This window comes from Pezoporus flaviventris, unplaced genomic scaffold, assembly GCF_033815535.1.
Source record: "Pezoporus flaviventris isolate CSIRO_AGI_PZ_B2104156 unplaced genomic scaffold, CSIRO_AGI_Pfla_v1 ptg000002l, whole genome shotgun sequence".
Lineage (NCBI taxonomy): Eukaryota > Metazoa > Chordata > Aves > Psittaciformes > Psittacidae > Pezoporus > Pezoporus flaviventris.
The window spans coordinates 62,137,825-62,164,943 of NW_026892550.1; the positions used below are offsets into that span (position 1 = coordinate 62,137,825).

At 39.4% G+C, this 27,119-nt stretch overlaps 1 protein-coding gene across 11 annotated transcripts in view; it reads left to right on the forward strand.

Annotated features, from left to right (window-relative positions):
* The first annotated feature begins 6,686 nt into the window (after positions 1-6,686).
* Positions 6,687-27,119, forward strand: part of OTUD4 (OTU deubiquitinase 4) — a 33,258-nt gene continuing 12,825 nt past the window's right edge. For 5 of the 11 annotated variants that reach the window (XM_061441389.1, XM_061441424.1, XM_061441414.1 and 2 more), the window contains exons 1-11: positions 9,187-9,975; positions 11,489-11,572; positions 14,375-14,425; positions 16,320-16,366; positions 19,507-19,579; positions 19,981-20,062; positions 20,827-20,971; positions 22,906-22,963; positions 23,343-23,460; positions 23,693-23,757; positions 25,768-25,868. In XM_061441389.1, the coding sequence (XP_061297373.1) occupies positions 9,811-9,975; positions 11,489-11,572; positions 14,375-14,425; positions 16,320-16,366; positions 19,507-19,579; positions 19,981-20,062; positions 20,827-20,971; positions 22,906-22,963; positions 23,343-23,460; positions 23,693-23,757; positions 25,768-25,868 (989 nt within the window). In that variant the 5' untranslated portion in view covers positions 9,187-9,810. Of the gene's footprint in view, positions 6,974-9,181; positions 9,976-11,488; positions 11,573-14,374; positions 14,426-16,319; positions 16,367-19,506; positions 19,580-19,980; positions 20,063-20,826; positions 20,976-22,905; positions 22,964-23,342; positions 23,461-23,692; positions 23,758-25,767; positions 25,869-27,119 lie in introns of those variants that run through there. The other 6 variants (XR_009741290.1, XM_061441483.1, XM_061441497.1 and 3 more) reach the window with 4 other exon arrangements.

Consider the following 27,119-nt stretch of genomic DNA (forward strand, 5'->3'; position numbering starts at 1 on the left):
AAACAACTTTACTTGCAATGGATCACCAAACCTAGGAATAGAATGGCATTTTCAGCAAAGCAGTGTGCTATTGGTTATACTTCTTTTCATAACCTTAATCAGAACTACATACTGCAGTATTGTCATTTCACACACCAACAACAGAATTAGACCTAGTCACAGCACAAGGAGCCACGAATGGATCACTGTAGCATACAAAGAGCCTCTCACGGTATCAAGCCAACAAAACAGTTTATTTCTGTGCCTTTATACAGCTGGCAGAGACAGAATAGATGGGAAAACAACCTGACAGACCCCCTGCTGCTTTATTTGCCCTCAGAGTTGTAGTACAATGCCTGGGGACAGACTGACCTCAGATGTAGACTTTTCTCAGCCCTGTGGCCTGGAGCTGGGCCACATCCTTAATGTTTTCAGTCCAAAATACCATTTTTTCTTTTTTTTTTTTTTTTTTTTTTTTCTGAGGGGTGAGGCAGCAGGCATTGAGTGTACTGTGTCTCCCTTACAAAAATATCAGTTTAGAAGTTACTGCTGTGTTGTTCCCTCATCTCCCACTTGGGACACATTAGAAAAATTAAAACCTGTAATGTTCAAGCAGCTAATGCCATCTAAAGACTAAGAAACTGAACTACAATATATGGCCACCAGCCTTAACCGATAAGGAACCCCACCGCATCTGTCACAGACTTTCACATGTTCTGTTGCTGAGGACAGCACTGGCTTCAGCTGGAATGTAAAAACAACCTCAGCAAGATTGTGTTATACAAAGTCCAAAAAGACAAAAGTCCATCTCCTTTTATATTACTTTTTTTTATCACTATAGCTTTATTAGTAACATGACTTACCCTGATTTTGAGTATTATTCCACTGCACTTGCACTTACTTTAAGCAAAGCTGATGATAGTGTGAACTGCTGCTCCTTTCAAAACACAAGTCAAAGAATGAATATTCTGCAGCAATATTACAGATTTATATATTTGAATGATATTTTTCATAACTTTGCTAAAAGACAGGCTCCTCCAATCATGCACAGCCTTTTAAAACGAAAAGTACCTGGTTTCTAGAAGATCCTGACTTTGTGCTCAATTTAAGTATAAAGCTAAAATATGATTCTTCCCTGGTAACTCCTCTGAGTCTCTAATAAAATAACAGTAAGATCAATCAGGTTGGTTAATTTAAAATTCAGTTTTAAACATGTTTGCTTTACAAAACAAATACTGGAAGTAGTATTATTAAGCAATAATACTTAACTTTCTGTTCAAGCTGCAAGGAAAGTTAAGCTGCTGAACAATTCATCTTGGTTTGCTGGTGTTAAACCAGTTTTTGACAAACATCTTTTCCTGCAAGCAAGGTGGCAGTATTTTCTTCTTTTCTGTTTATTCTGCTAGCTCACTTAAATGAATTATCCCAGGTGGACTGGGTTTTTTTCCCATTATTTCCATACACAAATAAAAAAAAAACCCAGATAGAAAGGACAGGATGACCTCTACTAGTTCCACACACTTCAGACTGAGGGATAAAGCCAGTTGAGCTATCTTCCTACAAGTATACTTCCATTTTTTTTAGCAAACCCTATTTCAGTGCAAAACATACTTCGATCTTCTTAAGAAGGTTCAAATACACTTATAGTAATCTTATTTAAGTAAAAGCAACTACAAAGAGGTTGTTTTTTTTTTATTCCCATATTTATTCAAGAGAAGTTTGATATGAATCACAAGTAACAGAAAATAATTATCTAGTAAAATAAGAAATTAAAGTCCTCATCTTCTAAAATAGCAAAATGTACATAAAAATTAAGAATCTATATAAACGTTATGTTAAAGTCTGAAATGTCTCAGATGTATGTAGATATATCATGCCTTCTTTGTTAGCAAAAAGAAATACTAAATTATGCATAACAACTATAATCAGCACATTTTAATGGTTACCTATCAGAGAAAAATCAGTCTTTGAGAAAAAAAACTACTGTAATTCAAGATGAAAAGCGATCATTTAAACTGGGGTTTTCTGTTCACTGACTTGATTCATTTTCATGGTGGTTGATTTGAACCACTCCTCTAATATATGCTACTGCTTACACATTCTGAGATACAGAAAGTATTTTTTCTGCTTTTGAAAGAAAACAGTGATGCTAGATTCATAGAATCATTGAATCAGTTAGGGCTGGAAAGGACCTTAAGATCATCAAATTCCAACCCCCCTGCCATGGGCAGGGACACCTCACACTAAACCGTATCACCCACGGCTTCATCCAACCTGGTCTTGAACACTGCCAGGGATGGAGCATTCACAACCTCCCTGGGCAACCAGGGAGTATTCACTTCCTAACCCTAACCATGGACTCCCTCTATCCAGCTTTTACTGACGTCAATGTACTTGCAGTCAAGCAGCCAGCTTCATCAGTTCCTTGATTCAGATGAAACAAACTTGTTGAAAACATCAGTGAATTACTTTTTATGAAGAACAGTCTGAGCACAAGAGGAAGGAGCTGGAACGAGCCTGTGGAAAAGGTGACTTTTTCTCTGGAAGAGTCTCATGCTGGGTTGACCCTGGCTGGACACTAGGTGCCCACCAAAGCCCTTCTGTCATTCCCTTCCTCAGCTGGACAAGGGAGAAAAAATACAACAAAAGGCTTGTGGATTGAGATAAGGACAGGGCAAGATCGCTCAATAATTACCATCATGGGCAAAACAGACTCAACTTGCAGAAATTAGTTTTATTTATTAACTAATTAGTTTAATACATTTAACTTTAGTCCTCAATTCTCTATCTCCTCCCCGACAGCAGCAGGGAATGATGGAGGGGACAGGGGATGATGGTTTTCACTGCCATGCCTTCCACAGGGGAAGACTCCTCACACATCCTCTGCTTCAGCATGGGGTCCCTCCCATGGCAGGCAGTCTTCCACCAGTTTCTCCAGCATGAGTGCTTCCCACATGCTGCTCTTCGTGAAGAACTGCTCCAGCATGGGTTCCTTTCATGGAGTGCAGCTCCAGAGGAACAGACGGCTCCAGCGTGGGTCCCCCATGGATCACAAGTCCAGCCAGCAAACATGCTCCAACATGGGCTCCTCTCTCAACAGGGCCACAGGTCCTTCCAGGACCCTGCTCCAATGCAGGCTTCCCTGCAGGTCACATCCCCCTTCAGGCATCCCAATCCTCCGACGCTGGGTCCTCCCCTGGCTGCAAGTCAGTATCTGCTCCACCATGGACCTCCATGTGCTGCAGGGTCTCAGCCTGCCACACCATGGCCTGCACTATGAGCTGGGGGGGGGGGGAATCTGCTCTGGCACCTGAACTACCTCCTCCCCTCCTTCACTGACCCTCGTGTCTGCAGAGTTGTTTCTGTCACATATGACAGAATCATAGAATAGTTAGGGTTGGAAAGGACCTTAAGATCATCAAGTTCCAACCCCCCTGCCATGGGCAGGGACACCTGACACTAAACCGTATCACCCAAGGCTCTGTCCAACCTGGTCTTGAACACTGCCAGGGATGGAGCATTCACAACCTCCCTGGGCAACCCATTCCAGTGCCTCACCACCCTAACAGGAAAGATTTTCCTCCTTATATCCAATCTAAACTTCCCCTGTTTAAGTTTTAACCCGTGACCCCTTGTCCTGTCATTACAGTCCCTAATGAAGAGTCCCTCCCCAGCATCCCTATAAGCCCCCTGCAGATATTCTCACTCTTCGCCTCCAATTGCTCCTGCGCAGTAACCTTTCCCTCCCCTTCTTAAATACGTTATCCCAGAGGTGCTATCACCACTGCTGATGGGCTCAGCCTTGGTCAGTGAAGGGTCCATCTTGAAGCCAGCTGGCATTGGCTTTATCGGAAAAGAGGGAAACTTCTAGCAGCTACTCATAGAAGCCACCCCTATATCCTCCTTCCCTTTACCAAACATCCAAACCCAACATAAGTCTATGTTACTATAAAGAAACTGGGAAAAAGTACACTTTTGGGGTATAATGTAACTGTTCACATATCCTACGGGAATTTGAACCCAACTATTCATGTTTTATCTTCATAGCATACCAAGCTGGAAGGGACTTAAAGGATCAACTGGTCCAGCCTTTCTAGGCAAAGGATGACCCAGACTGTCCAGCTGGCTCTTATACGTCCAGTGTTGGGGAATCCACCACTTCTCTGGGAAGATTATTCCAATGGATGAGCTCTCACTGTGAAAAATTTTCCACTTGTGTCCAGTCAGAAAACAACTAAGGACATTCTTTCAATGGATGTAACTCTGCCATCTTACTTTTTTTATCAGTTTTCTTGGCCTAATAGTATACTTTGATATCACACAGCACTCTGGACCACTCATCTAATTCCATGGCTATACTAGAATCCTATATTAATGCATACGTACAAATTTCTCCCTGTGGTCTAACGTTCTTTTCTGATCACTCAATACCTCAAGTAACAAATGTGACTTTGAATTAATTGCAGGTTTACAGATAGACATGTATTCCTACTTTGGAGTCAAAACCTGAATGTGAAAGACATTCTAAACTCATAAAGACAAACTCTTTAATTAATTTTTAATGTTAAGACTATCACTTTTACCGTAGTTTGCATAAACAAGGAAAAAAAAATGATTGTTTATACTGTCTGCTTGATCATCTGTTGCCTTCTTCTCTCTCATACATGTTTGGAATCAAACCACAAATTGTGAACAAATATGCCAGAGGAACCGAAGTCTCTGTGACGACAAGATTCTGTAAGTATAATGAAAATCAATGTTCGAGTTGAGGAGAAAGACCCAAATTACTGTCTCTGTTCAACACTGAAGTTACCTGTCCTGTTTGGCCTCCTGTACTTCAACTGAGCACACATCAAGCGCCTCAGCACAAAACCACAGAAGATTTCAGAATCAGGTATGACACCTGCTACCTCTTTTTTGACTAGCACTTTAGAATCACAGAGGGAAGACGAATGCATTACAGGGCACGTGAAAGAGTCAAGAGGTACCTGAGCAATGTGTGTGGCATCTAGAAACAAGGAAACATGGCAGGAAGCTTGTGCTGTTGTTGTGTCAGGATGGGTATAGGTAACGTAAAGACAGAAGATGCAAAAGTGTAGGAAACCAGGGTTCAGTATGTTTGCTGCTCCAACAGGAGCTATGCTTAGAATGTAACCGTTCATGACTTCTGAAACCTTTTAAATGACTTTTCTTGCCTCACCTCTTAGTATCTCAACTACATAAACCTTGACTTCATGGGGATGGATTTTTAGCAAAGAATGGCCATGTTCCCAAGTCACCAAGTGCCTACGCGGAGTCCGACATGAACTGAGGATGAAGGAGGACGTGGGTAAGGGAGCAAGAGTAATGGTATGAGCAAGATAAGAAGAAACTGGGAATGTGCTAAGATACAAAACAGTGAACTGTTGGCAAGTTTTAAAGGTTAGGTTCCCATGCTCTTATTTGACCAATTGTATACTAGTTGCTGTGTGCTACAAGAATATGTATCCAATCATAATACACCAAGTTAGTGTAAGCAGATGCAGACTATAGTATAAAAAGGATAGATGCTTTGTAGTAAACGGCTTTTGTCTGACATTGATCTCTGACTGAGTCCGTTTCTGCGGTTTCAGACCAGTATTGTCAAGTCATTTGATGAAGAAGTGTTCCTCAGAGGTAGAAGGAACAGGTTTTACGAACATGTGCTTTTTATAATTTCTGATCAATACCATCACAGAATGGTTTGAGTTGGAAGGGACCTTAAAGCTCATTTAGTTCCAACCCCCCCCTGCAGGGGCACCTTCCACTAGACCAGGTTGCTCAAAGTCCCATCCAGCCTGGCCTTGAACACTGCCAGGGATGGGGCAGCCACAGCCTTTCTGTGCAACCTATGCCAGGGCCTCACCACTATTACAGTGAAGGACTTCTTAGTTGTATCTAACCTGAACTTCCCTTCTTTAAAGCCATTCTCTCTTGTCCTATTGCTGTATGCCCTTGGAAAAAAAAGTACCTTTAAAAAAAAATTATTTGGAAAAGAAAAATAAATTCTGAATTTGCTACACACATGCTTGCTCTTCTCACAGCCTTCCCACTAATGACTTATAGGCATTTTACGTATTTCTCCATGTCTGTCACAGCACTGCTGAGGAAGGGTGGTGCGATAGGGAATGTACACTATAGCTGCATCTGCAGGCACATACCGAAGGCATCGTTTAGCCACCTTTTTCCTTCTGGCAGCTAGGCCGGCCGACGGGACTGCCGGGTCCCCCCTCATCCATCCTACACCCGTTCTTCAGGGCTGCAAACCTCATTAAAACAAAATTACCTCTCAGAAAACCTCTTGAAAGTTTCGCGTTGCACGGCAGCGGGTGTGGGAGAAACCCCGATCACCGCTCCCGCCCATGGCGGCGACGTGGCCGAGCACTAGGACCTGCTCGCTAGAAGGGAAGGAAGATATTCCCCGGCTGTACCACTGCGTGCCCCTGCGAGTGAGGACGCGAGCCGACTGCCGCTTGCTTCAGCACCATCCAGCTGCTTAAAGCTGCCGAAAGACAAAACTCAGAGAAACAACCCCGCTCTAAACGCCGCTTCCTCCATCCGCACCTTGCCATTTTGGCCGGTCCCTTCTTTGCCTCCCCTTGTGGGCAAATGGTACGAGCCGCGGCAGGTGTGGCCGTCGGGACAAACCAACGGCTAGCGGGGAGAGGGGTGGCCGTGCGAGCGCGTTCTCCCTCCTTCCCTTCCTCACGCGCGCGGCAGACAGTGATGAGAGGCAGCGAACCGGGAGAGCGAGACCGGGACTGGGCTGGAGCTGGCAGTGGCCGCATCATCGCGGAGCGACGCGAGCAGAGAGGCCGCCGCGGGAGATTGAAGTGCCTGCGCCACCGCTGGGGCCGCTGTGAGGCGAGGAGGGGGCGGCGCCGCCGCCGCTGCTGCTGCTGCTACTACCACAGCAGCTGTTGCGCGGGGGGCGGAGGAGGAGAAAAAGAGGAAGGGGCTGCCCGTCCTTCCGCCGGTAAGTGCCAGTCAGCGAGTACGGGCCCCGCCGCAGCCCTTCAGGCGGGGAGGACGGCCCCGGCGGCCTCTCCCGTGCCCGGGGACCGCCGCCCTGCCCGTCTGCCTGTGCTCGGCCTGTGCTGAGTCGCCCATGCTGGGTTTGCTGGCTGGGAGGACGGTTCTGTTGAACTGGAGCGAGAAAGGGCGGCCGTGGAGCGGGGCGAAAGCGGGTCTCCATCGGCCAAGGATGCAGTTGGGTGAGGAGAGGCGGTTCCCCCCGGCTCTCTCCCCCCCCTGGTTCTGTTCCCCCCCCCCCAGCTTTGGCTGGCCAGGTGTTGGCACAGGCAGGCCGTAGACTGAATCACCACATAATCTTGGTTTAAACATCGAGTTTGTGGGTTGTTTTTTGTTTGTTTGGTTTTTTTTTTTCCCTTTCTTTCTTTTTAGCTTGAGTCAGCTTCCTGACCTGATTTAGTGTATGTGCAGCAGAAGCGCTTGTGTGGGCAATAGAGGTTAGTGGGGAGGATGAACTAGTGTCTGGAGCTGCTGTGGTAGAGGAGCTGGTTGAAAGTGTTAGTGGAGGTACTTGCTAATTAAAACATCTGTAACAGCGCATGAGTTACAATTTGGCCGTTCTTGATGGAGCACTTATTACAGGGTTGAGTGATTTCAGTTGTCTTTTGGTGGATGTGTTTCTTAATGCCTTGGATACTCGGTGTGTACAGGCTAGATCTCTTCAATGAGACCTTCACTGTTTTATAGAAACAGATTGCTGCTTGCAGTATCGGGGGGGGGGGGCGTGGGAAGATCTGTGGGTCACCATTGCTTTATTGACTTCAGGATTTAGCTGCTAAAGAGCAGGCTTTTAGGAAACTGGCAAGTGTATGACTTTGTTAGTTTTCTCAGTGTATTCACTTGTCAGAAGTATATTCACGTTCTGTCAGATACCGGATGACCTCGTGTGTATGTACAGGCATTTTGGAGTCTAACAGATCTGGTGAAAGGCATTTGGCCTTCCCCTAACCATTCTTTAGAATCACAATGAGAAAAAGGCTGAAATGTGAGGGAAGATGGACTTGTGACCGTGTCAGAGGATAGTTCTGTCTTTAGCTGTGATAAATAGGGCGAGGAAAAATGGAATATTCTCAAGAAACTCTGTAACTGGGCACTAGTTTGGTAGTCTCAGGAACATATTGCCAAATAGCTTGTAGCTGCAGAAGAAGCACCTCTCCCATGCAGGGTTTTACTAGTCTGAGTTCCTGAAGTGAGCATGGTTAGCTGAGTCAGAAGCAGCAACTGTTTATAGTTCAGTCTTGTTAGATGACCTTTCCCATCTTCTAGTAAGAAGCCTGAGCTTTTCATCCAGCCCCTCACTGGTATTTTTACCTCATGTTCCTTGTCTAAACTGTCCACGTGCTGCCTTACCAGCTCCATGTGTCTTGGAGGTTCAGATGCTGTTAGGTCTTTACATTCACTTCTTTCAGTTTCTATTTTCCTTGCCTACAGAGAACCCTGGAAATGGGCTTTTGTTTCCAGTAGACTAACTCCTTTCTAGAGAACCTGGGCTTCTGTTGGGGGACAAGGGTTTGATACTGCTAGTGCAGAGCTGATTGAGCACTAGGCTTAGCCAGGTTTGTTACTTCAGCTTATTCAATCTGCTGTTGCTATACACAAGTCATAGTGCAAGACACTGCTCTCCCTGTTCTTGCTGATGTTGGCTGAAAGTAAAAATCAGAGGTTTAATTCATTCTGTCTCTTGCATCTAAATTTGTTCATTTAAGCTAAAAAGTAACTGGTAGCATTTTATTTATCACTATTGCTACTGAGAGCTTTATAGCTCTTTCTCCTAGGAAAGTTGCACCACCACAGTAGAAAAAAGAGAAAGCCTTACAAGTTTGGGAAGCTTCTTTTTTTGACACTTCTTGTGCACCTAAATCTTGTCAAGCCTGTTTACAGTGCCAAACTAAAGCTAAGTCATGCAATTCTAATAAAAATGTGTACTGCTTCTTACCACTAAGAGTGGTATACAGAAAAAGTAGTGTATTAAAAGTAGTTAATGGCTGCGGCTTTTTTTCTAATCTCCTTTTGAGTAAGCCTCCTCTTCTGTCCCAGTTTTTGTTCTATCTTCTTTCCTACAAGTGGATGGAGTTAAGCAATCTTACAGTCTAATGTGTTGAGGAAAACAAAACAAAAAAGCATAACCAAATTAAACCCGGACCTATCTGTGGACTGGGTTTTATAACTATGTTTGGTTGTAAAGCTAAGAAGCTCCCGCTGGCTGACATGAGCCCTGTTCCCCGCTCCCGCCCTGCCGGGGGAGGATCCCGCCGCTCCCTCCTCCGGGACTACCGCTCCCAGAAGCGCCCGGGCTGAAAGTGAAAATAAACGCCAGGTTACGCTTCTCTTTTTTTCCCTTTTCCCCTCCCCGGCGGCGGTAGCACATGTCCTTTCTCTTTTGTTTTCCGCCCGGCAGGCCGGCTGCGCGCCCGGGCCGGGACTCGCCGCCCTGAGCGGGGAGAAGCGGGACGGCGATCCCGCCGGAGCGGTGCCCGGGAGCTGCTGCCCGGCCCTCCGGAGGAGCATAGAAGCCGCGGGGTTTATGGAGCTGGAAGTCCAGGCTGCGAAGTAAAACTTGGCTCTTTCTCCCCGCGATTCCCACATGCAAGTTGATAACGTGAGACCGGCTGCTTTTCTTATCGCTGCTGCTACCTCGAGTGCCGGGGGCCAGTACTCTGCTCCCCCCCGCCCCCGCCGCTGCTGTTTCCTTTGCCCGGCCGCGGAGCTGCTCGGTGGGTTTCCCTTGCCATGTGGGGCTAGGAGGGGTGCAGCCATTCTCCACAGGGTGAAGCGGTAAACATGGAGGCGGCGTGCAGAGCCGACAGCGAGGAGCAGAGCCATCAAGGCGGCGGCGCGGACACCCCTGGGGACACTTCTATGGACTGCTACCTGCGATCTCAGGGCTTGTACAGAAAGAGAGTTGCCAAGGATGGATCTTGTCTTTTCAGGGCTGTGGCCGAGCAGGTAACTGCCTACCTAAACAAAGCTACCTCTCATGAAAGCATGGGAAGTAGATCTCATTAGTGGGTGATAATTAGTGTTAAAATGCTGACAAGTATAGGTTAAGGTTGACACAGTCGTGTGCCTGTGTGTGTGTGTGAGAATGAATAATTTCTGCCTTGCAACTTGGGAGAAGTTCTATGTGTACAGCCGTTTTCTGTCATCAAGAAATTGTTACCTGTCTTGGCCTTCCACCGCCTCCTCAGAGCTTTTTTCAATGTAAGATTTCTACATTTGGGTGCAACTGCTTCCACATGAGGCTCTTCAGGAAACGGAATTTGGCTTAAAGAGAGGAAAAACTTTGCTCTCAGATTTGTTAATTAGTTTGTTATAAAATTAGAGAAAGTAATTTATTTTCAGTTCTTCCTGTTAAATTCCCTTCCCCCATTTCAGTATTAAAGAAAAAAAGTGACAGCGTCATCTTGTTTTAAACACAAACAAACAGCAGTGGGAGCTCTGGTGCTTCTGATTGTGGGAGCCCAGATTCCTGTGGTAATTATACACAATTCACTTTTTTTTTCCTTTTTAAACATTACATTCCCCTCTCAATTTCTGTGTTCAGGAAGGAAAAGCTATAGAGCTGAAGTGAATGGTGGTATTTTTTTATTTCAGAGGAATGTTGAATATACATTTATACTCTGGTGTTTTTAATTAACATATATATATATAAGGTTTTGCCCACACTACAGTGTATATAGAACTTTTTTCAACTAAAACCATCACATTTGTATTTTATCGAAGGGAAGGCCTTTAATTCAAAGTTATTAGGTGTTTATCCACAAACTTGGCCTAATCTCTGTACTCTTCATGCAGGAGAAACTGCACTGGTCTAAATTTGGAGGTGTTTTAAATTAAAGGTGGTGTGTAAGGATTGCAAGGGAGGCTGCAGCTTGGATTGTCTGTAATTTCCTTACGTTGTAGTGAGGGTACAGAAAAAGTGAGGTTGGAGATAACTGATGAAAGTAATGTTTTTTTCCAGTAGAAGTTTGAACAGGAGGTAAAATGCAGGTGTCATATTTGGATCTGAATTCCTGGCTTCCAAATCAGTGTTCAGGCGACAGACATACACTTCTTAAAGTCAAGAGAAAGTAATGCTGCAGTCTCTTAGATTTGGTTGGATTTCATTTGAACAAATGCATGTTGATAGTCAATTTCCTCATTCACTTGTGCAGTAACTTCTTCAAAGTCCTTTACAAAAGAGGTGGTTAAAGAATAACAACAAATGCTATTCATTTTGCTCAGTAAATCATTGTAAAATTGAATGTCTGAATTTAGTAAATCTGCAGTTACTTAATTTTTGATTAAGTAACTGAGGTTTCACCTGCATAAAGGTGTTACTGAATGAGTGTGTATTTAAATGTTCTTAAAATTAGAATATTTCCAAGCCTGTATTTAAACAACAGTCATTAATTATTTGTGACCTCTCATAAAAACTCCTAAGAACCAATGTCACTTTCTTCTCTTTCTCCCTTTGTAGGTGTTACACTCTCAGTCTCGGCATATTGATGTTAGGATGGCTTGTGTAGACTATCTTCGGAAAAATAGGGAGAAATTTGAAGCAGTAAGTATTTTTGTTTTATTCGTGAGCAATTAAAAACAAGTTGCTTTATTCCTTCCACTTTTCTAAAGCACATTTTGCTGTTTGTGACAGTATTCATCACAGCTATATGCCAGTTGATGCTTTTTAAAGTGAGTGCTCTTTAAAATAATTGGCACATGTGTGGTAGTAACTCATTTTCATAAACCTGCAGGAAGACTTGTGTGCTGCTTGAGCTGGAGTCATGTGGGGTGGGAAGAGTTGTTTTTAATGATCATTAAATAACAAAACAAACTTAAAATTAAACTGTAATAGTCTGTAATGAAGCTACCAAAATCTGGATTTTATTTTAGTATAATGCCTATTTTAACAAAGGTCATAAAATGCTCCTATTGTGCTATTTAATTGCTTTTACAATATATAAGGGATTGACTGATGAGAAGAGTGAAACTTCTTTCAGGGTCTACAATCTATTATGCATTACCACTGTGGTGTTATTTTTCTAAACATGCACAAATTCTTCATCAACCACGGAATAAAATATTTTGACGTTGAGCTATATTTGACCAATGTTATCAGTGTTAATGTTATAAAATCCTATTTTTCATTCCTTTTAAAAGAACAATAATAAATAATGGTGTTCCTGTTTGTTTGTATGTGTTTTAGTGTATATCTTGTTTAACAAACTTCAGAGATAGCCAAAACAGGAGTATGTGTAAGCATTTGTTACTAGAGGGTTATTTTTCAGCTTTTGTTTCCTGTTCCAAATTTATTTGGACCCAAAATAAAAAGGCTGGTTTAGGTGCTCACTAGCACCTTAAGGGAAGAGAAGGAAGGCAGGAATAAGTGTGTATGTATTCTGTAATTTCAAAGTGCCCTATGCTCGAATGTGGCTGATCACTGTTAGTGTGGAAGTTGTCAAGAGTGAATGACATGAAATACAGTGAGTCTCCCTGGGAGAATGCAGTGCTGACTTGACTGTTTCCATTTGCCAGGACTGTTTGTTTCCTGTCCATCTGAGGGTTTAACCAACTCTTAGAGCTGTCTCCCGTCTTACTTATTTTTTCACTGCTGACTTTTTAATCCCTTTCTTACCAGAATTACTTCACTTACTCCAATATCTACTTTTTGGAAATAACTTGAACATTCTTGACTCTAAACATGTGTTGTTTCCTCTCTTTGCTGTTCTTCTGAAAAGTCTCTCTTAAGCTTCTTGTCAGTTTTCAAAATAGGTGTTTTATGTACAAGGTTTCATATCTGTTCTCATTTCCTGGTGTTCCTAGACCCTCAGGTATCTCACTTCAGCTCTACTGATCTCCTTTGCTCCCCATGTCTCTTACTACGCTTTGTGTTTTTAGTCTGTAACATAGCATTGTTAACAAGGTAACTCTCTTAAAACAAAAAAAACCCCAAACATACAAACAAACAATGCGTAACCAACCTAATCTCTTAGTTCAACTATTTACTCATCTGCCTTCTTAGTAGCTGTGTTCTATTAACATGTAGAACTCCGTGAAGTTCCTCTTCTGTCTATTGTAACCGTTGCAGCCTGGATTTATGTCTCATTCCATTGATGCTGCTATAATCAAAGCTTCAGGTGACTGAAACGGTCTTCATTTTTATCCTCATCCTTTCTTGAGGTGTTATCTTTGATTGCCGCTGTTTTACTTTCATGCTTTTTTTTTTTTTTTTTTTTTTTTTTTTTTTTTTTTTTTAAGCTCTTCAGTTTCTTATGAGAACTTTCTGGTGCCCTTTCTTTCTTCTGCTGTGTGTTATCTCTAGGTCGTTTAATTTTGATACACCAAAAATCCTGCTGTGTGTGATCATGTTTTACTAATTCACCTTTTAAATTCATACCTGATTGCGTCTGTCTAAATTAAAATGTTTGGCTAGACTTTTTGATTCTTTTCATGAACAGCACTGTCCAGCCAGGTGCAAAATGGCTATAGCAGGACTTTCAATCTCAACTACTTCAATCAGTTTTCTTCATTACCTTGTTTTGTAATCACTGTGGGTAGAAAGGCTGTACAGCTTGTAGCTTAAGTTCATAATAGGAATTACTACTTTAGATACAATCTGCAGATTGTCTAAATAGCAATTAGATTGTGTCTAAATATAATTTTTTAAAAATGGAGTCTCATGTCTGTTACTGCAGAATCTTTCTCTGGTCTTAACAAATGTGCATGTTAAAGAGTGCAGCTGAAGAGTTACTTTCTTAGTCTGGTGCTTACAGGGTAGCCCATTTTGTTCGCATCATTTCACTGATAGTAAAAGCAGTTTTTTTGAAGTGATATAGAAATGAAGCTAAAATACTTTCTGATTTGCCTATACTATATCTTATTGCTGCTTGGGTATTACAGAAATGTGACTTTTGTTTGTGATTGTCCATTGTTGCCTATTTCTTTTAACAAGATACTTGAATAAGCCCACACGTACTCTCTCCAGTGATGTTTTGCATGCTTGGGTTGAATTTCCCATAAACACCTACTTTTGCAGCATCTTTGCTTTCTTTCAGATTTCCCCCTTTGGCTGCTGGATTTCTTATTGTTGGTGTTCGAAGTTTTTTTTTTTTTTTTTTTGGATTTTATGATGACTCCAGAGGCTATTTATGTGGTTATTTTCTGGAATGCTGACCTTTATTCCCTTATCTTTACATCACTTTATACTTAGATTGTAAGCCCTTTGGGAGCAGGGTAGTCTTAAATTTCTAGTGGAACATTCCCATTGGTAGAATGGGTCACACACTGGGGATTGCGTACACTATTCTAATAAAACCGAATTATTTCTTTTTTATTTTTCCTTTTTTTTTTTTTTTTTTAAATACAGTTCATAGAGGGGCCATTTGAAGACTATTTAAAATGTTTGGAAAATCCACAGGTATGTTAAACTTGACTTATAATAAAAAGCAGTACTGTATTGAAGTTGATGGATAATTGCATTTTTTTTCTCTCACAAATGCTTTGACTGAATTTAAGAGGTTTTTGAATTATGTGAACATATGTTTTTATCAGTGTACTCTCTAATGTAAAATTATTTGGGGATTTTTTTTTTTGGTCTGGATTTAAACCTGTTAGTCCTTGGATTGTACCCAGGTGTTTCTAGTTTCTGCAAAACATCAAGAAACATAGTATAGCTAGTTTTTTCTTGAAGGCAGCCTTGAATAAAGGCTGAAAGTTTCCATGATGAAAAGAGAGTTACTTACGTAAGGGATATTATGAACACTAGCCACAGGCTTTTTTGAAGATACTTATTTGAAACAAAATTATTATTCCCCTTCTCTCCACCAATTTAATGTTAGTATTTTTATTAAGGAGTTAATTTGTGTAAGCTGAGGGGATGGGGAAAAAAGAAAAAGAATTATCTAGTAAAACATTGCAAAATCTTTTAATTTTTTTAAGCAGTCATACATAAATTTTATTAAATTTTACATGACTTCTCCCCCCCCCCCCCCATTTCTATAGCATCTCTAGTTAGAATGGCTAACCGGATGGTTCTCTTTTTCAGTTTTCAAAATGTATGGTGTAAGGAGGGAAAAAGTGGGTGTTTGGCCTACTCTGCTTCTGTCTGTTCATTCCAGGATTTTTAACTGCAAAGCTCTGTTAGTCAGATGTTGAGTTAACATGCATTGCTAAATGGTAAACCATGCCGTTTCCCAGTAGAACTTATTCTGCCCTAAACTGTGCTAATATGAATAGTTTACAGCACTGCACTGCCTTTGTGGAAAAGTTCTTTCTCATACATGTTCACTAATGTTTAAAAGAAATCCTTTGGAAAAATAAACCAGACAGTAGCTTTTTCACATGGTCAGAGCAGTTAGTATTAAGTTAGTCGGTATTTGAAAATTGTCATGAGAATTTAAAAAAAAAAAAAAAATGCTACAAAATCCTGCCCCAAACTCAATTTCAGTATTTTTTAATATAGTAAGAACAACAACAACAACAACAAAAAGAGAGAAAAAAGGTCTGGTCCCATCATACTGGAGCACAGGACATTGCTTTGGCTGGTAATGGAAGAAACAGCTTTTACTTTTTTATGATTTGAGTCTGGGTTATGGCATTACTGACACTTCACTGATTAACAATTTTGAAGGACAGACTTGGTCTTTCTTCAGGTGTTGATACATAGCTGCTTATCTGAGAAATGCAGCTATCACAAGTTTATTTTGGCTATTTGGAAGTGGACTGTCTACTTTGTTGGAGCAGTTCACAAGATGGTGTCAAAATATTTGTATGGAAGTTATCTGTGTTTTAGGCAGGGGAGTTAAGCCTCAGGGTTCTTTTTCCTGCCCAACTACAGCTCAAGGCCACAAACCCAGACAGTTTTGAATGGGGAGAGTAACATTTTTAAACCCACTTGGTAAATCTGACACTCGCTTTTTTTCAAAAATCAGTTTTGAAAAGCTAGACTGCTGGTTGTTTAACAGAAAAATACCCCAACCCAACTCTATCACCCTTCAAAATCATGCTCTTTAATGACAGATTTGAATTTGTGATTGATTTTTAGTTCTCTCAGTTTTCATACAGATAGATTCATTACTAGTTTGGGGAAATGTCCTTCTAGCTTGTACCCCTTAACTGCCTTACTGGAATAATTATTATTAACAAAAACATACAATCAAAGTGTCTCAGCTGAACTTCAGACTTCGTATTGATATATTTGTTTTTTGACAGTAATTTCTTGCATCTCTTGGCTTACACATGAGGAAGTATAATAACTGTGTTTAATAATTGTGTGTTTGAAGATAATTTTATTCTTTTTTCTTTCAATATAGGAATGGGTTGGACAAGTAGAAATAAGTGCCCTTTCTCTTATGTACAAGTAAGGAAACTTTTAAATATGTTTTATTGAGATCAGTTGTTTTGTTAGGGAGTCAGTTGGAGTAACAAAGATGTAATTGTGTGTTATACTGTAGCTCTCCAGAAAGTTACAAATATGCTTTGAAAATCATGGCTCTCAAGGTAATAAATAGAAAAGTGAGCTTTGAAAATGGCATTTAATTGGGGGTTTGAATCCAGGTTTGCAATAATGTCATGCATCTCACCTGCACAACTGATTGTGGGTAGAGTGATATAGTTTGTGTCTTGTTAATTTTCATATCCTAATGTTTCTATTAAAATTGCATTTCTTCCTGTTTCTCAACAAGGCTTTAATATTAACAGTATTGCTAAGTTGGGGGCTGTACTTGTTTCTTTATTACCTTTGTACAAATGCTCTGATGTAGCTTGAAAGTGGTATGAGTATTGTAGACTGCATGCTAGAAAGCCACTCCCCTGCTATGAAGTTCTGTGTACCAGGTATATATATGTAAGATTACCTGGTGTACTGCTTAGTCTCTTTTCTGTATAAACATTAATTTTTCCACTATCAGTATGGACGGAATAGTACGAGTTTGTCAAGTACCATAGCTTGAGCTATGCTTCAGAAATGTTTTGTTATTTGTGCATAGAAACACTCCTTGGTGATGAGCAGTTTTGTTGATGTGTTTTTTATTAAATGTAAACCTCTATATTAATCTTTCTACAAAGTAGTATGAAACAATATGCTGAATATTTATAGCTATATACTATATATACAGTCTATATACTGTGCAAGGGAATGAGCAATGTACAGCATCTTCTCTTTCTGCTGTTTGTGAACCTGTTGAAGAATTCAGTATTTCAAAATGCTTACTGTAAATTAATGACTTTTTATGCTTTGACTCTTGATGAGACAGTTGATGGAGGAAAGCAACTAGTAAAATATTTCAGGTACTTAGATGAGTGCTAAGGATGGGAAATTGCATGAAACTATCTTGGCATTTTGTTAATGGACAGTTCAGAGTTGCATGTGCTGCATGGGTGGGAGAGTAAAGTTTGGCTCAAGAGGCTTAGAAAGAAGGTCTGATGGTTAGATTGAGCCAGGGTGAAGAGGGATGTAACTCAAGTCAATAAAATTGCATGTTTGCTTACATTGGACCTGGGTGTTTGTGATCTTCTGTTTGTTCTATTTCTGGTCATGAGAAATGTATTGTCATGAAATAGAACCAGTTGATTTTGAAGCTGTGATATGTTGGTATCGAGGACCACAGCTGTTAAATGAATAGAGAGACAAATTCTGGTTGATCATAGCATTTTTAAAATTTCTGTTGGAAGCATGAGGATTGTGGCATAGTTGCAACTATAGGCAGTATTTTGCTGCAGAGTCGGACATGCAAGAATTGCTACTGCCATACTTGTTTTGGGAAGACTGGCTTTTATTAAAAAGGCAATTTTGAGGATCTGGAAAAGTAGGAATGGTGCTGGAGACATAGTTGCTTCTCTTCCTGCAGGCTGGCAGACTGAGGGAGAGCGGAAGTATGAATTTACTGTTCTGTGTCAAGCAGAGAAATGAGAGAGTTTCAGACTTAAAGCATAGGGTAGAAATGCAGTACGAATAGTTTTGTGTCATTTTTACTCCTCAGATCTATCACGGGTGTAATTTGGTTATCTATTAAATTTTTCTTGCTGCCCTGAAGCGGGTGGGTCTCTGAGCTATGAAATTCTTTTCTTCTCAGAATTGCTTTTTCCGAGTTGTTGTAGAATCTTGTGGATTTTTTTAATCCAAAAAAAGCATCTCTGAGTGTATTTCACCGTTTTGCAAGACTAGTAAAGCGTTTGCTTGTGTGAGCAAGGAAGAAGTTCAAGGAAGTGATTGGTTGCTGAGCAAAGAATTCATGGGGAGGATTTATGGGTGAAGGAGAGAGAAAATAATTAAGATCACGACAGAGACTGATTATAGCAAAAAAGAAAAAAGTAGCAAACAATTGTTTCAGTTTTTAGAAAGTAGAAAATCAAACAGCGTGTCATGTCAGTATCAGTTGTGGGTTTTCCCGTATGTGTCACTTTATATCCAGTTCAGCTTTTTATGCTTTTTAATATAACAAGCCAAAAAAGAGAATTGTAAGTGTGGAATGTAAATTCTAAATTTGCTTAACTGTAGTAGCTTAACTCTTCATTTTTGATATTTTCGATCCTTTTAAATGTAATGAGATACCCAAACTTTCTTTGCAGTGATAAGAATTTTCTAAGCCTGGTTTAAAGACTGTACTAGACTTTCACCCTTGATGGTAAATGTCTGCCAACACAGCAGTGGCATGCTATCTGCTGATTCAGCCCAAGTTTCCCAAAAAGTTTCTTCCTCTACTGTTGAGAGCAGTTGAAGAGACACTTCAAATCCAGCAACTTGAGTCTAACAAACACAGAATGGTGTTAGACTTCACACTTCAGTGGAGTCCTTAGCCCCTAAAAAAGGGAAACTGAGCCTCTGAATGTCTTTTTTTAAGCATAGTACGTTTTTTAAAATGCATGAAAAAAAGACACAGAGGGCGTGATTTGCAGAGGTGCTTGTTGGTTACAATATATGATCCTCAGGCAATGCCTGCTGGTGGTCTGTTTGGGAGCAGAAACATTGTGTGGATCCTTCTGAGCCTAAGAACTTGGTTTGTTAGGTGAGAAGATTTTCTGAGCGCAGACATAGACTGCTCTGTTAGCTGGCCCAAGAGGGTTGTCATGTGCATGTAATCAGTCTGCTAACAGATTTAGCCTAAGCAATTGCTGTGGTCACTGTTTCCTGTCTCTGTTCATAAAACCAACCTCCTCTTTTTTTCTGGTTGGCTTCCAAATAGCAAAAAGTGAAGTGAATTTCTCCAGCACTGGGGAGCCATCATCTTTTTAGACATTGCTCCAAAAAGCAGTGTCTGGAAATCTGCTTTACTTGTCATTGGCTCTGTCCACATTGTAATAGCACCTCTTATTCTAGAATATTCTTCCATAAAAGCCTTTTTTTGATCAGTGATAGTTGTATTCATCTTCTTCAGTATTCTTTTCCAGTAGGTGTTTCCTGTGGTTATGTGTGTTCCTTGAACTTGATTTGAATATTTCATTTTTTTTATTGATACTAATTTTTAAATTAATTCTTAACTGCTATTTTTTTGTCCTCAGGAAAGATTTCATAATATACCGGGAACCAAATGCTTCTCCTTCACATGTAACTGAAAATGGCTTTTCTGATAAGGTAAAAAAAATTAATGATGGCTATTGTGAAAGGCTGAATTAAGACTATATAAACAGCAAATAGTTTTATGAGTTTTATTATTCAACACTATGAAATGTTCTGACAATTTTAACAATTTCTTTTTGTACATATTTAAGGCTTCTGTTGATACATGTAGCACTTATTTTTAAATGGATATTTGGGGTATATCTTCCTAGTAATTAAAATTCTGTAAGAAAGCAATTTACAAGTGCTAACTCACATAGCTACCTCTGTCTTAAAGTTTTTTTGACTTTTGGACAAATCTTTTTTGGTTTAAAGGATATGTGTGTGTTGGTACATAAAGTTGAATTTAAAAGGTAGTGCTAATATGAAAAGTCAAGTGAGATGCAAACCCTAAAATACCTGTGTTTTTTTAATAGGTATTGCTGTGCTTCTCAAATGGAAACCACTATGATATTGTTTATCCCATAGAGTATTCAGAAAAGGCTGCTCTGTGCCAGTGTAAGTATTATGTTGGTTAGCTAAAAGCATGTATTTTTACCAAAATCTTAAAATGATAACTCTTAGGTTTCAGGAAAAGCACTGTATGAAAGCTCATTGTAGTAATTTTTTTAGTAGCTTAATTTTCCATTTGAATTGTCAGTGACTGTATGGTTTTGCAAGAGCACGAATTCTTCCTGTGTCCTTATTCTTGACAAAGCAGATTATATGACAAGAGGAGAATATTTACCTGCCTCTTTGAATCTGGGTGGTCTGATGTAAAGAGAAAATGTTGGTGTACTAATTTATGATCTGTTGCATTTTGTCTGGTCAACATTCTCATGTTGATTTTGTATTTCAGACTATGTTAGCAAACTAATTGTGTTAGAATTATCCTTGCATATGTAACTTGTCACAGAAATTACAGGGGTTGCATGTGGAAAAAATAACTGTCTTCATGGATTATTGTTTTCTTTAGTAGATTGCAGAATGCCCAAAGGCCCTAATCAGGTTTGATGGGTCACTGTGACAGTCTCTACAAGGATTCTAATTCTTCATGGAAACTCTGCTTATGTGCAGAGTTACAGGGCAGAGGGCAAATTTGACCTAATTTTTAGTATGTATACCCATAGTAGCTGCAGCTGGTTCTGCCTTCACAGTTTAAGGCATCAGAATGCTTGCTTGCTTTCATTGAAGAAATTTGAAATGCATCAGTAATGGTAGTATAAAATCTCATTTGCCTTGTAATTGATTTTGCCCTTCCACTATCTCCTCCTCTTCCCCAGCTCTACTGTATGAGTTGCTTTATGAGAAAGTATTTGATACAGATGTAAAGAAAATTATAGCGGAACTTAGTGCTGGTGGTGTGACAGAGGAAAGTAATGGTAGCAGTGAAGTATCTGCTTCAGATTCAGAAGATGACAGCTACAGGTAAATGGGATTTAAAAGTTAATATAAGGTTCCTGTAAGCAATACATATTAAATGAGTTTTCTGAATTTCTGGTGGGTAGTAGAATTCTAACACTTAGGGTTGAAAGACCTTTACAGATTACTAAGAAAAGAAACACAAAGTGACAAGGTTAGAAAGAATGAAATGTGTCATCTTCCCTATACTGGAGGACAGGTTTCTCGTTCCTCTGTTTATCCTGTATCTAGCTTCACGTCTCTTTACATAATGGAATATTGCCATTGCAACGTGTCCCTCTTCCTGTTTAAAAGAGCAGAATCCCCTGGGACAGCTGTCAGTCTGGCATGGTAAACTCCATCAAAGTTACTTGGCCAGCTCTTGCAACTCAGTACAGTTACAGGAATCTACTCCAGCTTATGTTATTTCCACATCTGGGGGCTGAAATGCCTGCTTGGGATGTATCAAAATGGAGAAATACAGATATAGCTTGCTCCGTTTTGTTCTTTGATCTTTATGAAGTGATTCTGTTTGTGGGTTTGTATTCTTTTTGCTGGACCTGAATGCTCTAGCTAGGTTTGAGATTTTGACCTACTGATTCCTTTTGTACAGTAAGTCTTCCACAGTGCCATTTTTGCGTTTACATAGTGGCAGTTTTTCTTCTGTTTAATACTGTTCTGAAATCTCTGGCTGTGTGAAATTCCATTGAAGCCATGGAGATTATGTTACATTAGTGCATCATGTCCCCTCTTCCCACTGAATGTCATTAAAGTCCTTACTGGGGACTCTGCTGTTGGCATGTGTCAGAAGAAATACTTTGAGATATTGGAAGCTGATTGTTTGTTTGTTTTACCTCAAGCAGAAAACAACAGAAAGAAAGATGATGCAAATCACAGAAGGAAAACCAAGTTGTGGGAAAGGATTTAGCTTCCTTTCTTGTTTAGAAAAAAAAATACTAGGTAGGGAGTATTGCCAATTAAAATACAAAGTATTTCTGCCTTGGGGAACAATTATTGTGGTTAAATGTCAGACAGTGGAAACCTCCTTCATTCCTTTCTGCTCTTGAAGCTTTCCTGGGCTTTGTATGCAGTAGCATTATCCTGTATCTTTGGGATTCATAAGAAAATAAACTGCTAACCTCCATTGAATCTTTGTAGATGAAGGTCATAAACTCACTTGAGACGACCAAACTCAACATTTTTTATTTAAACCATATGTCTTAATGATGCGAGAGCCAGTGTAACTCTTGATCTAGTTAACATGACTTACAAACACTTTGCTGTGTTTATGAAGTCTTGATTTTTCCTGCTTTTATTGAAGTTGACTTCAGCTTGTTTCATTACCTAGTTTTCCAGAAGGTCTTTTGCATTTTATAAATGTCAAGTTTTCAGTTATGTTGTTATTAAATGCCAGTAGTTTGTTTTGGTTTTGGGAGAAGTTAATGCTGACAGATACTTAAAACTTGCTTTAGGGAAAAATACTTGGTTTTTCTCTGTGGAAAGTAATTTTTCCACTGATGTCAGGTGTAGAAAATAAGAGTAAACTAGAGTGTCTGATGCCAGTTCACTATAATAGAGTGTTTTTTGGTTTTGATTTTTTTTGTCTGCTTTTGCTATGTCTTCCTTATATAACTGCAGAAATTTCAGAGGAATTTTTGTTTCTTTTGCCTGTTCCCTTCCCACCTTTTTTATTTAGGTGATGGCTAAGTCAGTACATATAAATCAGACATCCTAAAACTTGTTCTTAAAACCAAAAATATTATTATTAGCTTTATATGATACAGAAATGTAGTTCTTTGTTTTAGACAGCTTTTTCATTTTGAAAGATGTTCTGTGGTATGCTTACTGTGTAAAAACTATGTAGAAAGTGGTATTTTTATCCACTTCCAAGAAAATTCTTTACCCATTTTTCAGGCGTTGTTAATACTATAGTATCACAGTTCACTTCTGTCCTTTTGCAGGAGTAAAGCTACAACAGTTAGCGATACGAATGGATCGAAATCTCTTTCTGACAACAAGGTATTTACATGTTAAGATTTATTTTCTGACTAGTGATTTGCCATATTTTTTCAGTGTTCAATGTTCCTGAGAGAATCTTGTGTTTCTAGTTCTGCTAATATGTGATAGCTTAAAAAACTACTTACTACTTTGAAAAATAACTTTTGCTTTTCATGTGCCAAAAGATGGATAGTGTCCTTTTAACACTACTTAGTTCTTAATTTTTGTTCTGATATGGTTAGAAGAAAAAGCATTGAAAAGGTAATTGAATTATGTTATGCTTTTTGTATTTTCAGCTTCTTTATATTTTAGTTTAAAGCTGAGCATTGTGGTTGAAAAATGGAGAATTGTTACATCATTATATATTTGACCATTTAGGACTTTGTTCTGCTTCTTACAGCACCTTAAGAGCAATGAGAATCCTGCCTTGTTGGTCTTACCTAAAAAAGTTCTTAAAGCACTCAATCCATCAGTTTACAGAAATGTTGAATACGACGTTTGGCTCCAATCCAAATGGGGTAAGTAACCAAATACTTAAAAGTTCCAGCTTTTGCATGTTGATGTGTAAAGTGAGGTCTCTTGAAGAGCAGTGGTGCAAATGGAGGTTTGGGTTTAGGCAGTGGGCTTTCTCACAGGGGCCAGTCTGCAGGTTTAGGGCGTGAACTTGGGGTTTGCACTTCTACTGAATCAAGAAAGTAACTCTTACAGTGTATTTAAACTAACGATATGTTATTGATCATGTATTTACAGATCAGCAAAACCAAGATTTTTCTATTGCTGCTGGCATGCAATACTCAGTTGGAGATAAATGTAAAGTAAGTAATAGTTGCATTATAGTTAAAGACATTAACATTTTGATGAAGATGCCACTTTCAAATCTTCGTTTACTGTTTTGATATATATATGCTGCTTTCTAAATATTCTTGTGTCTTCAGCTCAATATTTAACTGTTGGTAGTATTCATGGCTTAACAGCATGCATCTAGAAAAGGCACGTGATAGAACGTATGATCAGTGCCAGTTTACTGGATTAAAAAGTCACAAGGTTGACTTCAGGAATATATTTGGTAAAATGACTGAGGACCTTAATGTTAAGTATGGAGATAAGTTTGTTCAGGCTTCCCTCTGGGGTGAGTCCTTGCTTAGCCTTGTAGAATGCTAGCCTGTGTGTGAGAAGCAGGTGTGTTTAGGGTGGTTTATTCAGTTCAAGATAAGCTCTGTTTTTCTCCTTATGGGCTCCATAAATTAGGTAGTTACTCCTGTGATGTGTGAAAGTGTGGGGTGTGTCTGTTTTATAAAACTAATTGTTAATCTCCCCTGCATCTTTTGCTGATGGCTGCGCTTGCTTTCTTATATTGCTTCATGGTGAAGTGTTTGCATGCATTTATGTGCATGATGGACAACTAAATTTTAGTGTTTTCTGTCATCTGGGCTTTTCTTTGGAGAGACCAAAGCCAACACCATAGTTCCATGTATTTGTGTTCAGCACTGGAGATAATGATTACTGTTTGTAAATTGACTTTGTTCTAAAATCATAACTTTCAAGTAATGGAGTACAGCTTGCTTTAGTTACTGCAGATCCTGAAGTTTGGGATGATTCTTCCTCTTGAAGTATTCAAAGTGCACTATGCAATTGCTCTTTAAACTCTGTTAAAATTTGGAGTATGCATTGCTGCTTAAGAAGAAATAAGATTTACCATTAAATTCTAGAGTGCTCAAATTTTAGATTAATCTCCTTATGTGTGTTAATGAAACTGCTGGTGCTTGGCTAAACATGGTGCTTTCTAGGACACTTGACCATCTATTTAAGGTTATTCTTCTGAATGTGAAAATACTCAGTTTCATTATGCAGCGTGGGGGCTCTTTCAGTTTGTGGTGGTTTTTTTTTGTTTTTTTTTTTTTTGTGTAATGGAATTAAGCATAGTGAATAAATTCAGGAAAAATGCATCTCTGAACCTAGAGTGAGTTGATTATTTATTGCTTAATGGGAGAGGCTTAAAATTTGTATTTAAGAACCTAAGGCTGTTTTGTGTAGTATTTACTGAAGGGTACAGGTATTATTAGTAGAAAGATCTCTGGTAGCTAACATACTCTGTCAAATTTTATATGTACGTAGCGAGTCAGTGAATATATGGGATAAAAACATGAGGAGGAAAGATGAAGTAAATGGTGAAAAGTGAAATTGACCAAATTAATACAATTTAAAAGTCAAATATTGTAGCAGAATATTATGAAATTTATGTGTAGCAGAAGACTTTGAAGAATATAGAATGTCAGACAAGTCACACTGTGATCGTGTCTGAGCAACTTTTTTTTGGTTGTTTTCAAAGCAACTTCCTGAAGAGTAACTTCAGAAATAATTGGTGTTCTTTATGTTCTTAACTACACTAAATTTCCCTGAAGTTAGTAATGAATTTTTCTTTTCTTTACATGGATTTTGACAAGAAGCAGCTTGGGTTTTATTCTAAAAGAAAGTGTTTTCAGTGAAATTGAAAAGCCTTGATACACTGTTTACTTCTTTCTCATGTAGTTTTGAAAGCATGTTTCATTAAGTCATGTTACCAGGCAAGCTTTCTGGGGTGGGTGTATACATAGTTTTTTGGTTTTGTTTTAGTATTTTATTTCTTTTTGAAGAAGTGGTATGAATAGAAGATTTGCTTTTGAGTCATTTACAGAATTACGTGATATTTATTTCTCAGGTCTTCTATTGCCCAAAGAAAAAGCTCTATTTTTGACATTGCTGTTATTTTAAAGTGTTGATGTTCTGTTATTGTCTTCTTTGAAGTTAATGCACCTTTTGTTTTCTCATACTCTTTTTTCTTACAGGTGCGCTTAGAACATAATGGGAAGTTTTATAATGCCCATATTCAAGAAGTTTGTTCAGAGAATGGTCCAGTTGTTGTATTTGTAGAAGAGCTAGGAGCAAAGTAAGTGCTGGATCTCTTTTGGAACATTGCCAAACTGAACATTGGTAATGACAGCATTACTTGAATTCAAAGTTGATTTCAGTCTGTGAAGTGCATCCGCTGCTTTACTTAAAGGGATACTGCCACAAAATTCAGAAAACAGCATGCTAAATAGGAAAAAGAGGTTCTGCACTGATTGTCATTGCAGACCTTTTTCTTTAGTGCCAGGTAGTCTGGATATTACCTGCAGAGTGACATAATAACTACATTAGTACTCAGGGATTTTTATTTTTTTGCACAAGATCCAATCCTAAACAGATTGTTACCATGTTAATTAAGTGTTGCTTGTGGTGCTTATTAATTAGATGCTATATTTGTGATAAGCTTTTGATATTAAAAAGTCTGTCAAAGCGCCTAGCTTCTCTATTGGTTGAGTAGCGCCTCTTGATTTCATACAGAGTGCTAAGCAGCTGTTCAAATCAGCATCATCTTTGCCTTTCCTCGGACAAACCAAGTGTTTAAAGTTGTTGGGGGCTGCAGTGTGGTTTTGTGTGTTGTTGGGTGACTGTTGTTTATTTTGGTTTTTGTGGTGGTTTTGGTTGTTTGGGGGTGTCTGTTTCTGTTTGTATTTTTTGGGGGGGGGGGGGGATGGTGGGGTGGTTCGACACATCTTGACCTCTGCTGTAAGTTCTTTAACACTTTTGGGACAAAACCAACCCACAGCTGAGTGTAGTGTGGGGAGAGGAAAAGCTTTCAGTCAAGGTAAATGAGGGAAGGTGAAAGGTGTCCATTAATCTAATGTGGTCTGTTATAAAAAAAGAAAATGCTGTGAGATCTGGGGATTGTCTCATAGCTTGCTCCCTCTTTAAAATGGAGATTTAGCCAGATTTGACCTTTCTATTATAGATTTCAATGTCTTCTCTTCAAGTAATGTGAACAGCTGCTTGGACATCCTACAGTATCCTCAATTAAAAATGTAGTAACTGTTTTGACATATAAACCACCAACGTAATGTTCTTTAATCCTGACATCTGTTGCAATTTTGTGAAAACTTTAGCTGAGTATATCACTTTTTCTGGTCATAATGCTTTTCTGTCTGCCCTGAAGACATAATACTCCACAACTGGCTGATCATTCTTTACAGGAGAAGTTTGCATCAGCATATCGGAGAGTTTTATTAAACCCTCCAAAACCAAACAAAAAATGCTACCAAAAATGGTTTGTTCTTCTATATGCATTGCTTGAGTGTAGTCATAAAGAACAAAGATCTTC